A 14,397-nucleotide genomic window follows, 5' to 3' on the forward strand; every position below is an offset into this window, starting at 1 on the left:
CACCATCCCCAATTCATCTTTAGAGCTGGGTCCTCTGAGTGGAAGTGCAGGGCCTGGATCAGAGGCCTCCACACAGGGGGACTCTCCTGAGGTCAGAGCAGGGGCTCCCAAGGCAGGCAGATAAGCACGTTTGCACATCTGCCTTGGGACCAGCCTTTCTGTTGCATCTGGCAGTCACTGGGAACTGAGGGTGGGGACATCCAGAAGTGCAAATCAGCAGCCTCCTCCATGAGCTTCCTGTTCACATCTGCCTTCTGTTTCACTTTGGGCTCCTAAGGTCGCAGTAGTTCCCAGATCCTGAACTGTGGCCAAGGGGGCCTCTAGATTAAGAGACAAGGAAACCACATACTGGTATCTTTCCCCTCATACTCTGGAGCTTCAGAAACAACACAGGCTCCAGTTAAAGGCTGTTTGTGGGCACAGAGCACTGACCAACCGGGCATGCACTACTCAGGTTTTCTAGAAAGGCCCATCTTAATCTACACGTAGGCTGGAAACTCTGGAAGGGAATGGGCCAGTGAGCAGCCCAGTGATGGGGCCTTGGTTTCTGTGTACTAATTCCAGTGTGTGGTTGAGACTCAGAGCCTGTTCACTGATAAGTACTTAAATATCAGACACTCCCAGGTGACTCTGCAAGGAAAGGCACAAATAGCTGTCCTTCACCCCTGTAGATTTAAGATCAGCCCTGGGGTGTTTTGGGTTTTAAAGTTCCACGGGTGGTTCAAATGGGAAACCAGGTCTGGAGCTCTTTGGTAGGGAGTTTCAGGCAGGGAGGTGGAAGTTCTGCCTCTCTGCATGCAACTGGGTAACTCTCATCTTTGCTCTCAACTGTTCTATTTTACAAATGCAAAGAATTATTCGGACAGTCTTGCATTTCCCTTTACTCTCTCCAAGTGGAAAATGTCTCATCACCCCCCCTCCCTCCCCAGACCCCTTAGAAATAAACCTACTCCCAGGAAGTAAACCCACTCCCCAGACCACACTCTGCCTTCACAACCAGCTGCTGTGAATTCACGGCTTTTCCTTGGAGGAAAGTCTTTGGAAGTATAGTGATGGCACAATTCTCTTTCCTAATAGCAGGAGTTCAACTGGTCAGGGACATGTCCCCCATCCACAGTCACCCCAGGAACTCCTTTCTGGACACCTGCACATCCTCCCTTCTGTGCCTTGAGTGCTGGTCAACACCCTGCCCCTTGTACAAAGCTCACTCTCTCCTTCCCCAAAGCACCTTGAGTCCAGCATTCATACCCAAAATCTCTCCCTCGTGAATGCCCGTGGCATTTCTTACACATCCTAGTAATTTAGCTCTTACATAGAACATGGCCATGAGCAAAGTTTTTCTCAGCTTAACCATATTGTCAAACTCAGAAGATAAATTTGGTCTACATTTTATTCCTGTAACTCTCTCTCTCCCATCTCTCAGAGAAGTTTCTGAGTAGCTGCTGATTGCTTCACAGGTACTTCCCATCCCTCTACCATTTGCACCAGGAAGAGGAAATGCAGGGTTATCAATTGGCAAATATTTCTGAATGATGTGCATTTCAATTCTGAAAGCTAGCTGTTTCTTCATATAGCTAAACTATGATGCTGTATTTATAAACCATTCTGTGACTTCTATGAAGGAAGTTTGTTTTAGACATAAGCACTTAAATGTTATCCATCTCCAATTAAACCCTAGAGACAAGCACGTATATGCTAGAGACATATCCTGGGTAAAAATATTGATTTACTAGAGAAAAGCACTCTGTCTCATTGCTATTTGTACTTACCAAGTGTCATAGCTCTGGCTGTAACATACTGGGTGGGCTTGCACATCTTGCAAAGAGCTAAGCAGAGCTAAGTCAGACCTGGATTCAGATCCATCCTCTTCCATGAATTAGTTGTGTATTTGTGCAAGTTACTTAAGCCATGTGCTCCAGTTTTCTCATCTCTATAAAGGGAATAACAGTACCTCCTTAAAGGGTTATTCTAAAGATTAAGTAAATTACTACAAGCATTAAAATAGGAAGTGGAAGGATAAGTTCTCAAGCATTTGCTGCCCCTGTGATTCTTACTAGAGAAGCAGCACAGGGAATCAAAAGATCCTGGCCTTCCTCTACCAGTTATTTGCTCAACTGACATCTTCATCTCTTCACAAATAACTTTAAAATAGTAACAATACCTGAAGTACCTCTCTCATAGTTTGCAGTAAAGTTAAAATGAGCTAGCTGATTTGAAAATACTTTGTAAACTATAAAAACCTGTACCCCCGTGGGGTTACAAAGGCCATTTCTGCTTGCCTAAGTCTGTCTGAGGGTGCATGCTTTGTATGATAGTTACTTAATTTTATCTGCCTCCTCCATTAGATTGAGACAGGATCATATCTCATTCTCTTTTAATTAACAACAATGTCTAGCTTTATGCTTTATTCTTATCTGTAGTATATGCTCAGTAAAATGAGAAACTGAAAGAATGGCAGTCTTCCTGGGGCATGTTTTTTTCTGGAAACTCTGGAAGGGAATGGGACAGTGAGCAGCCCAGTGATGGGGCTTGGTTTCTGTGTACTAATTCCAGTGTGTGGTTGGTTGCCTCTTGTTGGACTGTATGTGCTAAGACCACCACCACCCCATGGCCACAACCTTGTGTCAGATGCATAGTTCCACAGGACATTCCTGGGAGCATCCTCTGCAAGAAGGCACCAGTCATAGAGCTAGACACCCCATGTGAACACTCTGCTGAGGGTGCTTCCAGCACTCTGCCCGCCTCTGCTCAGCCAGCAGCTCTACTAATCCCCATAAGCCTCTGATTTCATCTCCTGCCTATTGGAGAGACCAAGATTACCAATTCAGTTGCCCTAAATCTCCCAACTAGGGAAACTGAGAAATCGGACCTTGGTATTTTCGGTGACCTCAAAGCCTTGTTTTCCTTTGCCCACTTTGAAATCTTTCCAAATGGCAACTTTGGGTTTTGTGTCCCCAATCCCAGCTCGAATATCTTTTCTGAGGTGGGAATCTCAGTGGATGCCACTTGCCTGATGGTGACACATATCTCTATAACAATCAAGACACCCACCTGATGCTGCACACACAGAAAGCACCGGGTACATACATGGCAATTGGAGTTAAAAGGACTGAGGAAACCAAAATGAGTAGACTGGGTGAGAGATGACCAGCCGAGGAGGCGGGATACTACATGACTGGAGCTGGATTTTTTGGGACTGCTGGCGGCCTTCACATTTTCTGGTGGAAGTGGGACAGGTCATCAGATGACCCAGTGTTATAGATAACTTTTGCCCATACATCACTCACTTTTGGGAGCATTGGTCTGAAATTGAGTGGTGTGTGTACGTGTGTGTGTGTGTGTGTGTGTGTGTGTGTGTGTGTGTATGTGTGTGTGTAACTGATGTGCCTTCCGTGAGCCTCAGAAGTCTCTGCACTTTCTTTGAATGGCTGATTACAACACAGAGGGTGTGGACAGTGGAGTTTTTCCTGTTTAATGTCACGCTGCTACCCTTTAAAGTCTGAGGGGGGAAAGGAGGGAATCCAGCCTAGGATCCTCACTCTGCTATTTGCCAGAAAGGAGAAGACAGGGGTAAGCATGGGGAGTCAAGGAGGGAGTGTCAGGTTTCAAACTCAGCACTAGCCATTCAGAAAACAGCGATGTTGGGGACCCGCCTCAGGCTCCTGGTCTGGGCTCTGTGCAGTGTCTGCAGCACGCACATCATCAGAGCCTATCCCAACACCTCTCCACTGTTGGCCTCCAACTGGGGCAGCCTGACTCACCTGTACACCACCATGGCCAGGAACAGCTACCACCTGCAGATCTACAGGGACAGCCAAGTGGATGGCACACCCCATCAGACCATCTACAGTGAGTAGGGGCTTCAGGCTGGGAAGATGGGAAATGAGGGAACTCTCCTTTGTCTACCTGGGGGGGAAGACTTGGGGGAGACCAGAGGGCAAATCCAGCCTGAGCCTCTTTGCCTTGAACCCCTTAATGGTATCTGTAGGCTTTTTGTAAAACCTTAGGGGTGGGGGCAAGGTGGTATTGTGGCACATGCCTGGTGGCTCCAGAGGCTGAGAAAGGAGGATCTTGAGTTCAAAGCCAGCCTCAGCAATTTAGTCAGGCCCTAAGCAACTCAGCAAGACCCTGTCTCCAAATAAAATATAAAAAAAGGGTTGGGGATGTGGCTCAGAGGTTAAGTAAGCACCCCAGGGCTAAATCCTCAGTACCAAAGAAAGAAAGTATTTACTAATTTAATACTAAATTAGTATTTACTAATTTATTTCAACACGAATAATTTAATAATTTGTCTTGAATAAAATACTGTTCCCATAATAGAAACCACTTGTACTTTGCCTTGTCCCAAGATTAAAAAAAAAAAAAATGTACAGAAAGACAGGCAAGGTATCTAAAAGAAGAAGAAGCCAGATAGATGATCAATAGACACTAAGTTTTAGCTCATTAACTTTGAACAGGTCTAACTAGGGATGTTATGAATATTCCTGTATCATTCCAAGGATTGGAATAGATGAACTCAGAGGTTCTTTCCAACTCCGAGCTTCTAGTATTTGGATTTTGTTAAAATTATTAAGAAGAAATGTATTAAAGGCAGATTGCCCAGATACATTGTCTTGGTGAGTCTGACCAGGTATACAATCTATTTGTTCACTCATCTGTCAACCCATGCATCCATCCATCCATGTATCCATTCAACAGGTTTATGAGGTGCTTCAGTGGTGCCCCATATAGGTACTCAGTTCTGGTCAGTGGAGCTAAAAGGTGTCTAATCAGTAACAAATTGAGCTATCTGCAACCTCATTGACAAAATGAGACAACCAGAATGTTTTTAAAGATTGGGTTTGAGGAAAGTTGGATAACAGTCCACAATAGTCTGTCAAGTAGCTGTGATTCAAATGACCGTCCTTTGTTGTGTGCCTAGGTAAGAGACAAAGGAATTAGAAGGGAGATGGGTATGAAGAAGGGTGTTCTATTTTTGGATAACATGTTAAAATTACTCTAAGAATTCAGAAAAAATACAGGATGATCCAATGTAGTTCAAGCAGAAGAAATGAAAGAGCAATCAAATCTCTATTTCAACAATGGAGGTGTCTCATGCCTATGACCTTGGAAGGGCATGGGATTTGGGATTCAGATGTCCTCTAGGTTATTTACTACCTGTGTGGCCCTGAACCAGTTACATTGGAGAATGCGCTCAACACTAGAAGCATTAAAATGACTAAGAAGCAAAATGGACTGAATGGACTTCAGATTTGTGTGTGTGTGTGCGTGCACACATACATACACACACACACACACAATTGTGTTTAGGTTTGTTTTGTCTGACATACAAGCCATCCAAGTATTGTTTTTTTTTTGGGGGGGGGATATGAACACACTAGCTTGGGGTGGGTGACTTAGAGTCAGGGCTACAGGAGAGGAACCTACTTTCCCTAATTTATATAAGCTTTGGTGATGTTCCATCAGTTATCAGGTGTATTTTTAAAAAAGGGGAAAAAAGTGTGTATTAAGATTAAGTTACCAAGAAAGGAAAGAAGAAACACTAATGCATGTAGATAAGTCTGGTAAAAGATTTTGGATGACATCATTGATAAACATAAAGCAGTGCTCTCCACACTGATGGAAAAAAATGTTATTTTCCCTTCCCAAATAATTATACATTTCCAGTGAAATCTGATTCCTTTTACTATTGTGTTTTAGTAGATCACTGATTAAGGGTTGAGTGTTCAACCCCTCTTGGGGGTCACTGATCTTAATAAAATGAAATTATCTATGAAATTCTACCAGAGCCCCTGGGGTTCACTGAGCTGAAGTCAGGCGGCTTCCCCAGTACCTACACACTTGTTCCACTGTGAACAAGTCCACCCTCCTATTCTCCATTAACCTAACTCTGTAGAAACAACAGGAAATAGATGCTCATTATTATTAATTAATATCCCACTCTTTTTTATTCTCCCTGAGGTGTTGGGGATCTCACATATACTAAGCAAGAGTTCAACCACTGAGCTGTACCCCTTGCCCCCACGCTTAGTTAATATCAATTCCTTGATCCTAATATTTTTGCTTCCTCCATTCTCCAATTCTTCTGTTCTTGAAGCTGAACTACTCAGGGTCTTTAAGTCTTCTTCATAGTTTATCTTTTGAGGCACTCAAAACCCTTTACATTTACCATCTTAGTTATCACATACTGGCTATGAAAGTAGAAATAAGCAGATAATGTTCTACTTTTTAGCAGAAATTGAAATGAAACAGTAATAGTAACAATTACTTTCTGAATGGAATTTAGAAAGCTCTTTAAATGGGTGAAAACTCATCTCATTACATCCTCAGCAGGACTAGAGGTGGTTTAAACACCTCCATTTCAGACATGAAAAACAAAAGTTAAAGAATGTAACTGGTTCAGGGCCACATAGGTAGTAAATAACCTAGAGGACATCTGGATCCCAAATCCCATGCCCTTCCAAGGTCAGAGGCATGGGACACCTCCATTGTTGAAATAATGTTCCTTAAGCCTGTCAGGTGCCAACGGGGAGAGCAGATGACTTCCACGGCCAGAGTGCTTTTTTGCTTCTTTCTGCTGAAATTTCCCTTGGATGTGTGCAGACTGAGAAAACATGCCTACTAAAAACACAAAGGGCAGAAAATCCATCTAAATTACATTTTCTAAACTTTCTCACTGGCTTACATTGGTTTGATTCAAGAGCCCATGTACCCCACCCCACTCCACCCGAACCCACAGTAGCTGCAGGTTGTTTTCTACTGGGACTGGCCCTGGACCAGGAGCATGTCCTCCAGTGCTGGCCCCAAGCATCAGACCAGCATGAGGATCGCATGTGGGTTTGGCACAAACAGCAGGTCAGCTGCACCATGATGCCCAACACTGTCAAGGCCCTTGGCAACCATTAACCCATTCAATCCTTGTGATAACTTACAATGTGGGCAGGACGGCTATACTTTTGTTCATTTCACAGCTGAGGAAACCCAGGCTAAAACAAAGTTACCGGAGCCCACAAGTTCTTAAAGTGGTAGAATTGATAGCAGAGTCCAAGTCTCTGGGCTCAGTGCCTCTTCCCTGCACCCCAGGGGCACTGAAACTTGGTGTTTTCAGGACCTACAGCATGTATTTTGCATTCTTGTCTTCTCATACTTGTGATGAATCCTGCTTTATCATTTAAGTTGGGATGCTTCTACTACTCCTAAAATAATATTACCAGCTATTTTGAGAATTCTAAATGTGAAAAACACTTAGACTGCAACCACTCCAAAATTACTAGTAAGTGTAATTTTTTCTCAATAAGACTAAAAAGCCATAGGGTGGAAACTACCTCATATATTCCTTATGTTTTTCCTCAGAGTTTAACCACAAAATTGACCATACATTTGAGTCACATAGACAGTCACCTATTTGGAGGAATTTAAATATCTTCTGTACCTCCCACACCTCACCACACTTTCCAGAAGCTTCCCTGGAGGCTAACCTTCAGTCAAATAAATTAACTGCTCTTCTTGGCTCTCTTCTGTTCCCTTTCTTCTGGGTTTGCTTCCACCCTCCATCCCTGTGTCCCACGTCATTCCAACTTCAGTCCACATCAGGCTCAGTCTAATCATTGCCCAGCCACTCTCCCCTCAGAGGTCTTTGTATTGAGCCCTCACAGGGTAGGAGAGGAGCCCAAGTCACCCCAAGGCTCCCCCAGAGGCTCCACCACTTGCTAGGCACAGATGATGGGCATTTACAACCTCTCCAGCGGGTGTTTGCAGAAAACAGACTCTAATTCCTGGCTGGGCAACCCCCCTTAACCACCACTATGGGGTGAGGGGGCTGTCAAATGAAGTCAAATGAGATGCACACAGAAATCCCCTGGTAGGCAAAAGGAAAGGTTTTGGGGGTTTTTTTTGTTTGTTTTTTGACAGGAAATGTGAGACTCTCTAAACAAGCTAGATCCCTGAAAGACATCTTAGCATAGAAATAAAAAATAACTAAAGCAGAAAGCTTGGGAGGACATGTCCACTACCACAGACATTAAGAGGTATTCGCCAGGCAAGGGGAGAAATAAAGTTCAGGTGGATAGAGAGAAATGTGTGTGGGGCACAGGAAAAAGAAAGTGGTGAGGGGCTGGGGCTGGGGCTTAGCGGTAGCGCACTTGCCGGCGTATGAGAGGCACTGGGTTCGATTTTCAGCAGCACATATAAATACACGAACAAAATAAAGGTTCATCAACAGCTAAAAAAAATATTAAAAAATAAAAAGAAGAAAGTGGTGAGCTCCATGGTTCCCATACAGGTAAGAGGATGAAGTGGGAGGTGAATGAGCAGGGAAAGAGGCCACAGGAAATGAGGGGAAACAAGCAGGAAGGGAGTTATGTGAAGTCTTCCCCACAAGGAGGTTTCATGAGGTGGAAACTTGAGTCTGTGACCTAAATAATTTTCTCCACAGGTGCCCTGCTTATCAGATCAGAGGATTCTGGCTTTGTGGTGATCACAGGTGTGATGAGTAGGAGATTCCTCTGTATGGATTTCAGAGGCAACATTTTTGGATCATTGATTTTCTTTTTATGTTGGTCACCATTTGCAATTATTTCTTTGGCAGAGCATAGACTTTCTAGTTTAAAGGCTCTACTTGCAGTGTCCCTGAGTGATCTGTTTTCACTTAGTACTTTATCCAGACTAAGTATCAAATGTGCAGCTGTATGGGGTGGGGGTACAGCCTATTTCTGCGGCCCAGGCTTCCTCCAGTCTGTTCTGCCTACTATTTCTACTTTTGCATCTAGTGTGGCCCCCTGAATGTATTTGTAGATTCTCAGGTTGTGTAAATTCATGCTGCAACATAGATTTGAAAATGTTGAAAGGCCAGTGGTGTCTTCTGGAATCTGTTACCAACTGTGACCTTCGGCAAGTCCTCTCACTTCTCCAGTCTCTTCCCTTGGAAAAAGTGAAGTAGAATGGACCACATGATCTGTGATGCTCCCTCCCATTAAAGATCTCTTAATTAACTACCTGTGCCCTAGTGGGGATCTCTGGTCCTTAAGACTGGTAAGCACAGGGTTTCCCAAGTAAAGCTTGCTGTGTAGTCCAGAGGATTTTGAGATGGTCAAAGAGAAGGATTGTTTACCCTAGGATTCTGTTACCAACCAGCATACCCACTAGGAATTTCTTATTTTGTTCACTGCTGTGTCCCAGGACCAACATCTATCTGGTCAGAGTGGATAAACACCGGCTGAGCCCATACAGGCATATAGATCATCCTCATCTGTACAAATACTTTGTGGAGTTTGAGGATTAAGTGGAATAGTATATAAAGGCCCTCATAGGAACTCAATAAAACCTAGTACTAGTAGTTGAATGAGGATTTAAACCCAATTCATATGTTAGCAAGTTTATGTCCCTAATCCCCCAAGGACATTCTCTCTCCATTGTCAGTATCCTCATTCATGTTTGACCCAACACTACATCCCATCTCCTCCTTTCTCCAGGCAAGGAGACACACACAAGCCAACTTTCAGCCAGAACAGCTCTAAAAGGTGGAAACTTGGGTGGGGGGGATTGTTAGCCCTCCCTCCAGAAACTAGGCACAAGGAGTGTCCCCGTTCCTCTCTGGGCCCAGCCCTAGCAAGCCAAGTGCCAGGCCTGCCCAGGTCTCAGGCACTGAGTTGTAAAGACCCAGAGCACAGGTTTTCTAGTCTAAAGACTTGAATCATATGTAGTGCTTGGAGATCTTGGAGTGCATTGTGGAAATCCATTGTTTTCCAAGAAAGGAGCCAAGTGAAAGCTGAACAGGCAAAACACTCCCAAGCTTCGGACAGGGTACACAGGCGCCTGAGCCCTTGGGGGGCAGGGTACACAGGCGCTGAGCCCTTGGCGGCCTGGGGTCAGGCCCTCACCCAGCCAGCCTTCACCCACTGCCCTCTTGCCCCTCCAGCATTACTTCAACCCAGACAACTGCAGGTTAAAGCACCAGACGCTGGAGAACAGCTATGACATCTACCACTCCCCCCAGCACCACTTCCTGGTCAGCTTGGGCCGGGCCAAGAGGACCTTCCTGCCAGGCATGAACCCGCCGCCCTACTCCCAGTTCCTGTCCTGGAGGAACCTTGTCCAGCTGATCCACTTCAACACCCCAACGCCGCGCCGGCCACACACCCGGAGCGCAGAGTACAACTCGGAGAGGGACCCGCTGAACATGCTCAAGCCCCGGCCCCGCATGACCCCGGCGCCGGCCTCCTACTCCCAGGAGCTCCCGAGTGCCGAAGACAACAGCGTGGTGGCCAGCGACCCCCTGGGCGTGCTCCGGGGCACTAGGGTCAACACGCAGGCAGCCGGCATGGGCGTGGAAAGGTGCCACCCGTTCCCCAAGTTCATCTAGGGAAACCGGAAAGAATCCTCCTTAACCAACCTTTCCGCCCACTCAGCTTTCTCTAAAGGACCCAGCCCCCTACACACTCCAAAGTCAAGGTGGAGGTGATGCGTGCAATCCCTGCTTCCCTCCATTCCCTTTCCTCCAGGTCCCCTGAGAATCAGCCTTTGCCGCCTGAGTACTGGGGTTTCATTTCCCCCACCCTACACCCCCGCTTCTTGGTATAAGAAACCCCAACAGGTAAATGTCCCATTAAAGGGAAGAAAAGGGATTCCAACCACCCCCCACTTCCCTTCCCTATGCCTCTCCTCTACATCAGTCTAGCATTTAGAAAAACCAGTGGCAGGTTGGGTTTTCATGGTGTGGGAAGGCGCCATCTAGCAGCTTCTCCAGCGCTCTGTGTTACTTATCTGGATCCTACTGGCATTTGAGTTTGCACACCTTGACATTAAGAGCTGAACCAGGCGAGTTGATGAGAACACTAATTTCAAGTTTTGGTTCTGCCTGGAGTGTCTCTGGGGGAAAGGCTATCAAAGGAGACTGAGACGGGCTGGTCAAAACAACATGGAGAATGCTCTGGAAACTGAAGCAGAAAGCTCCACCCCTTTGCAGAGTGGCTGCACTCTGCCTCCCTCTCTCCTTTTACACAACCAGAGCCAGAGGACCAAGAGTGATTCTGCACTAGTTCCCAAGTGCCTGATAATTTTGCCTCATTCCTTGGCCCCATTTTTGGCTTTAATGAATTAGGCCGAAAGAATAAGATTAGTTTTTGGTTCATGAAAATCTACCCCACCCGACAGGATTTTGCAAAAGGGAAACACATTCGCTCTCTCCTAAGAGGCATTTAATTATACCTCTACTTGCAGGTTGAGTAATACCTTTGACATGAATTTCAAAAATGTGTCAGGGAAGGGGCCTAGAGATACTGCAACTGCTCTGGGTTGGACTTTCCATGGACTAAAAAAAATACAATTTTCTTGTAAGTGAAGTGAAATCAAGGACTCGGGGCAAGAAGTCTAATAACCTTCTTATAGAAGAGGCAGAGGTGGCTACAGGATTTGTTACAGCACTCCTAGGCTGATGGCAGGCTCTCCATCCACTTGGAAGTTCCTGGGGCATTATGTTAAGAGAGCTTTTAGTCCCAGGAGCCCCAGTGCTGTGCTGAGGAAATATCAGCCAGATTTAGAGAAAGCTGAGGTGTGCCAGATGGGAACTAATGCTCAGCCCTCATCTTATTCTTTCAAAGTGAGTTAGACTCTACCTGCACGGTCCTTCTTTTCCTACCTCTATTTAAAATGACCACCTAAAGTGCAGAATATTAACAAACTAGATTCCAACTTCTTCCCACCTTTTATTTTTTCCTGCCACCTTCTTGTACCCAGACTAGAGATTGATCCATTCTTTTTCCTGATCAGAGAAACACTGGACGACGACATTAACCTGATGATTTTGAAGGACTAGTTCTTATACTCAAACTGTGTAGAGCAGCATATACAGTGGGGCGTGGTGAATAATTTCTTTCATGCTTTTCATTTCCTGTTGGGGACATTGTCTTGTACAGTAGCTATACATGCTCTCCCCTTCCTGATAATTAGATGGGAAATCCCAAAAGGACTTTGGTAGAAAACTGATTGTAAGGGAAGAAAAAAGTGAATATATCTTGTGTGTGTGTGTGTGTGTGTGTGTGTGTGTGTGTGTACATGTGCATACTCTTGTGTGTGGTGTGTAGTCAGTTTTATGATACATAAAAGTCTGCATGATTACCAATCCTTGCTGAATAAAGATATCACTGTAATATAGGTGTTTGCTTAGAGACTTATTGTTTATACAGAACTTTTTTTTAACATCTTAACTCATTTAACATTGAATATCACATAGCTTTTCATTTCTAGGATAATTGACTCGCCCTCCTGCCAAAATTTATAAATAGAATAAAATACCAGGCAGTCCTTTCAAGCATGGAGTAGCACAGGACTATGATCCTTGGGAGAAAGGAGACTCACAAGTTGAATCCCATGTTTCCTAGCTTTCTACTTTAGGAATACTTGAGAGCCTCAAAATAGGGAGATGGGTCCCAAGCAGAGTGGTGATCATTCTTACTGAGCTGAGGAAGCAGATGGATTTGTGGGGCAGGGTAGCTGGAAAGAGGGAGCTATGAAAAAGGGAGTTTCAGAAGTGGTCATGAGCATTCACTGCAGGTCTTTAGCCAAAAACCGAGTAGCACATACACAGGTGAGGCATCCTAAGAAAGATCACTGGCTATAGTACTAGGAGATGGACAGCAAGCCACGCCAGAGACCACACAACACTGAAAAATATCGAAGATTCACCAAGCCAGGTTAAGAGAACTTACTGAGTGCATCGACATTCAAAAGCCTGTCTTAGTCTAAGGACTAAGCTCTAGAGAAAGGAAATATACCCTAAAATTAAATTCAAAACTGAAATAGACTTCCTCTAATAGGATTGTAATAATAATAATAATAATAATAATAATAATAATAATAATAATAATAACAAAACTATAAGGATTGGGCAATAATTTAACTGACTGCCAGAACAAAGCTCAATACCTTTTAAAGGAAGATGTCATGATCCAGACTCAATACATGATGTCATCTACATCAATAACAGCAACAAAAACTATACATGAGAAGACATAGTTGCCTTATGTTTGCCACTAACCCACAGTCAAGAGAAAACAGTCACTAGAAACCAATCACTAGAAACCAATCTAGATGTTAGAATCAGCAGGTAAGAACTTTAAAGTAGCTAGTGAAAATATGCTTGAGGATATTAAGAGAAGTCATGATCATAATAAATAAACAGATTGGGAATCTCTACAGAGAAAGAAGAAAAGAACCAAACAAAAATTCTAGAATTCAAAAATAAACTATCTGAAATGAAAATTTTACTGAATGAGCTTACACGTCCGATTGAAGATAAGAGAAGAACAGGTCATTTAAGATAAAGAATTTTAACCTAAACTATCTTATGTACAGAACATTAATATAAAATTGTATATCTGAAGAACAGACAAAAAATAAATTTAAAATAGCAAATAGAGCCTCAATAATCTGTGAGACATCACCAAGTTGCACAACAAATGTGTAAGCTGAGCCCCAGAAAGAGAAAAGAACAAAATGTCAGAAAACTAGAAATATTTGAAAATAAGATGATTAAAAAGTTCCCCAAATTCGTTTAACATAAATGTTCTGGTATAAGTAGATCAGAAAACCCCAAGCAAGAAAAATACAAAGGTCATACTTGGATTGACCATATTCAAATTTCTGAAAACAAAAGAAAACACTGAAAGTTGGTACTAAAAAAATGATTCTTAAATATCAGGGAACAACTATAGAGTAATGGAAGAAATAATTCTAATCAATTTTCAAAGACCATGAAAATCAGAAGACAATGGCATGACACATTGAAAAAGTTGAAAGAAAAGATACCTATTCAAAATTACATAGGCAGGAAAAATACACTTCAAAATGAAGGCGTAATAAAAACTAAGATAAATTGTTACTAGGCTGAAAATAAATCACACCAGATGAAAATTTAGAATTAAAGAAAGCCTACTAGAAAATTGTAAATTTAAATAATTTAATACATTATGTACTTTCTTCCCCTGATTTCTTTAAAAGACTGCTTAAGGCAAAAACTATGATACTATGGGGTTTATAACATATGTAGATATAAATATACGGAAAGGGCAAGTGAAATGATTTGTGCACATGATTATAACTATATGTGAGAAAGTGAGACCAGTTTCTAAATGGACTAATAAATTATAATTCCTATGATGGCCACTAAAATAATAATTTAAAAATAGGTATGAGTAACAAACCAACAGAAATATTAGAATGCAAAAAATATTCAATTATTCCAAAATAAGGAAAGAAAAGAGGAACGGCAGAACTAAAATCAAATGGGACAAACAGAAGGTTGGTAGACTAAATCAGATCAATTCGATAATAACATTAAATATAAATAAGCCAAACACTGCAACTAAAGGCAGAAATGATCACACTGGCTTAGAAAAAATA

General features: G+C 43.2%; 1 protein-coding gene across 2 annotated transcripts; it reads left to right on the forward strand.

Annotated features, from left to right (window-relative positions):
- Nucleotides 1–3,638: 3,638 nt before the first annotated feature.
- LOC143411295 (fibroblast growth factor 23-like) lies at nt 3,639–10,360 on the forward strand. Of its 2 annotated transcripts, none has more exons than XM_076871992.1 (3): nt 3,639–3,849; nt 8,435–8,541; nt 9,920–10,360. In XM_076871992.1, exons 1-3 carry the CDS (start codon nt 3,639–3,641, stop codon nt 10,358–10,360), a joined length of 759 nt encoding a protein of 252 aa, XP_076728107.1. The 2 variants fall into 2 exon arrangements, with proteins under 2 accessions (XP_076728107.1, XP_076728106.1); XM_076871991.1 differs by having other exon boundaries at nt 8,435–8,537; nt 9,916–10,360.
- The last annotated feature ends 4,037 nt before the right edge of the window (nt 10,361–14,397 follow it).

Source organism: Callospermophilus lateralis, chromosome 12, assembly GCF_048772815.1.
Source record: "Callospermophilus lateralis isolate mCalLat2 chromosome 12, mCalLat2.hap1, whole genome shotgun sequence".
NCBI classification, from domain to species: Eukaryota; Metazoa; Chordata; class Mammalia; order Rodentia; family Sciuridae; genus Callospermophilus; species Callospermophilus lateralis.

Excerpts from the sequence above, each read along its gene's own strand:
- LOC143411295 (XM_076871992.1), top strand. The coding sequence starts at position 3,639 with ATGTTGGGGACCCGCCTCAGGCTCCTGGTCTGGGCTCTGTGCAGTGTC. Across the intron at positions 3,850-8,434 it reads ACCCCATCAGACCATCTACA|GTGCCCTGCTTATCAGATCA; the intron begins GTGAGTAGGGGC and ends TTTTCTCCACAG. Across the intron at positions 8,542-9,919 it reads GCAACATTTTTGGATCATTG|TACTTCAACCCAGACAACTG; the intron begins ATTTTCTTTTTA and ends CCCCTCCAGCAT.